This window comes from Monoraphidium neglectum (assembly GCF_000611645.1).
Source record: "Monoraphidium neglectum strain SAG 48.87 unplaced genomic scaffold scaffold02368, whole genome shotgun sequence".
Lineage (NCBI taxonomy): Eukaryota > Viridiplantae > Chlorophyta > Chlorophyceae > Sphaeropleales > Selenastraceae > Monoraphidium > Monoraphidium neglectum.
The window spans coordinates 6,976-9,819 of NW_014011260.1; the positions used below are offsets into that span (position 1 = coordinate 6,976).

Sequence of the window (2,844 nt, forward strand, 5' to 3'; positions counted from 1 at the left end):
GGGCGGCGCCGCTGCTGCTATGGCGGCTCGCCCTGCTGCTCGGTGCAGCCGTGTGTTGACGGCCTCCGCCACCGCCGCTGCTGCCGCCGCTGCTCGTGCTGGTGCTGCCAGGGTCTGAGGGAGCGCTCAAGTCGCCGGGGACAGCCAACAGCTCCCATGCGTAGGGGCCGCCGCTGCCCTCAACAGCGCTGACAGCCTGCAGCAGCAGCGGCCGCACTCTGCCAAACTGGCCGCCATCGTTCCTCACGGGCAGAGAGCGCCATATCGTCGCAGGCAGCTGGTAGGTATCGTAGCAAATGCGGTTGCATATTCTGCATCGACCAGGGCTGACCAACATGCCCACGCCAGCAGTCTGATTGATCAGCCTCTGGCGCAGAGGCATGGCGAGCTGCTGCTAGTCATTACGCATGATTAGATGTATACGTGCGGATGCATGCTGCATTGGCTCGTAATACGCCGTAGGTGCGGTGTTCCACTTCCAATGGACACATTTCGTAATCGTCCATGGAAATCAGGTATATGGATGACAGCTGTGAAGTGCAATTGGATTGTTACATATCGCCCATTGACCAGCACAGCGATTTACGGTGATCTCGCGTTCACAGCAGCCTCAAAATGAACGGCACCTTGCAGTGGCACGCCGTCCGCCACAGAGAATTCACGCCTTTCAAGCGTGCCAGTACCATGCAGACCCGCGCCGCGCGCTCGGTCGTGCGCGAGCTGCAGCAGCAGGTCGCCGGCGGGCAGCGGTCGGCGTTCGACGTGACGCGCGAATATCTGCAGCAGCTGCGCAGTGTGGAAGACGCCCTCGGCAGCTTCATCACCGTCGACGACGAGTACGCGCTGGCGCAGGTGCACAATGGGCTGCGGTGGGGCGACTTTGCCGCGACAGAGGTCAAATAAAAGCACCGGGCATTGACGGGGTTCGACGCATGCCGGGCTTGCCGGGAAGTCAACGCCCATGCCAATCCCCGTTTGGTGACGCTGCTGAGATCAAGGCCTGCCTGTCGTGTCCCCTGGGCCGCGCCGCTTGACCACCCCCCCGCCTGCCGCGCCCCTCGCAGGCCAGGGCGATCGACGAGCGCCGCGCCGCAGGCGAGGCCCTCGGCCCCTTGGCCGGCGTCCCGATCGCCGTGAAGGTGTGACTCAGCCACCACTCACGCCTCTCTGTCTTCCACGCTGCCGCCGCCCGCTCCTGCGCCCTGTTCTCGCTGCTCTCGCTCTCACGGCAGCCCGCTCTCGATGGCTTCCCGCCTCACCCCACAAGCACCCCCTAGAACACACGCCCTCTCCCTCCGCACCCTCAGCCGCCGCCATCGCCCGCAACCCCCACCGGCCTTCAAACCCCCGTCCGCAGGACAACCTCTGCACGCGCGGCCTGCGCACCACGGCGGCCTCCAAGGTGCTCGAGTCGTATGTGCCCCCCTTTGATGCGACCGCCGTCGCGCGGCTGCGTGCGGCGGGGGCAGTCCTAGTGGGCAAGGCCAACATGGACGAGTTTGGCATGGGCAGCTCCACTGAAAATTCAGCCTACAAGGTGGGCGACAGGGGGCTAACCCGCAGCGCTGCTCTGCAGTCGGCGGGAGGAGGGGGAGGGCGGGGTGGCGCGGCGCGAGCGGCCGCGACTGCCCGCAGGGTTCGTTGAGGGCGGCCCTGCGCATGCGGCACCCAGCCGCGGGCCGCGGCAGGGCAGCCCGCCTCAGCCCAAGCTCCTCCACCTCAGGCCATGGCCGCGGCTTCCTGCCCGTGCTGCTGCATTGAGGCCCCAACGCGTGCCCCCAGGCCCAAACCTACCCCGCCCTGCGCGCCCGCTGTTGTCCCCGCAGCTCTCCCGCAACCCGTGGGACCCGTCCCGCGTCCCCGGCGGATCCTCGGGCGGCTCTGCCTCCGCGGTCGCCGCCCGCCAGGCCGCCGCGGCGCTCGGCTCCGACACGGGCGGCAGCATCCGGCAGCCGGCCCACTTTTGCGGTGTCGTCGGGCTCAAGCCCAGCTACGGCCGCGTCAGCCGCTTCGGGCTGATCGCTTATGCATCCAGCCTGGACGTGGTGGGGCCGCTGGCAAACAGCGTGGAGGACGCAGCGCTGGTGCTGAACTCGATAGCGGGTGCGCTTTTGCGGGGGGGATACGTGTGTGAGGTGCGGCCCCTGGGTGTGCAAGCTGCGGCGCTGGCTGCGTCCGCTCAGCATGGGCGCAGCCGCCGCGTTGTGGTCGCGCGCCCGGGGTGTGCGGTCTGGGAGGTTGTGAGGGGCGGGGGTGCGATAGCAGTAGGTCCTCACGCGGCCGGCCGGACGATTGCTTGCGGGCTGCACGGCAAGGGTCAGCAGGGGCAGCACAGTTCGTCAAGCAAGCCAGGGGCCTGAGGTCAAGACATGCCCCTGCCGCAGCTCGGGCGCTGAGCCGCTGGGCCTTGCCTCAACGGACCAGTGCTGCTGCCGCCGGACTCCCCGCAACGGCTTGGTCTGGGTCGCCATCTGTTTGCGTCATCACTGCCACCCGCACCTGCAAACTTCGTGACATCAATCATCTGCAGCCCCGCCGTTGTGCTCCCGTTTCGTTAACACCACGCTTACACGGCGCCCTCAACCCAAAATGCACCCTCAGGCCACGACCCCCGCGACTCGTCCAGCGCCGCCGAGCCCGTCCCCGACTTTGCGGCCGGCTTGGTAGCCGCCGAGCAGCTGCCCGAGCGCCCGCTGGCCGGCAAGCGGATTGGGGTGATTCAGGAGACGACAGGCGCTGGCGTAGCGCCGGGCGTGGCGGCGGCGGTGGCGGCGGCGGTCAAGCACCTGGAGTCTCTGGGGGCAGAGGTGGAGGAGGTGCGCGGGAGAACAGGGTGAAGGGTGG

At 68.0% G+C, this 2,844-nt stretch overlaps 1 protein-coding gene across 1 annotated transcript; it reads left to right on the forward strand.

Annotated features, from left to right (window-relative positions):
* Positions 1-684: 684 nt before the first annotated feature.
* Positions 685-2,837, forward strand: MNEG_10562 (aspartyl/glutamyl-tRNA amidotransferase subunit A; the record flags this gene model as incomplete). Its single annotated transcript, XM_014040968.1, has 5 exons — positions 685-894; positions 1,065-1,139; positions 1,358-1,537; positions 1,827-2,103; positions 2,602-2,837. The coding sequence occupies 5 exons, from the start codon at positions 685-687 to the stop codon at positions 2,835-2,837; spliced, it is 978 nt and encodes a 325-aa protein (XP_013896422.1).
* Between the last annotated feature and the right edge of the window lie 7 nt (positions 2,838-2,844).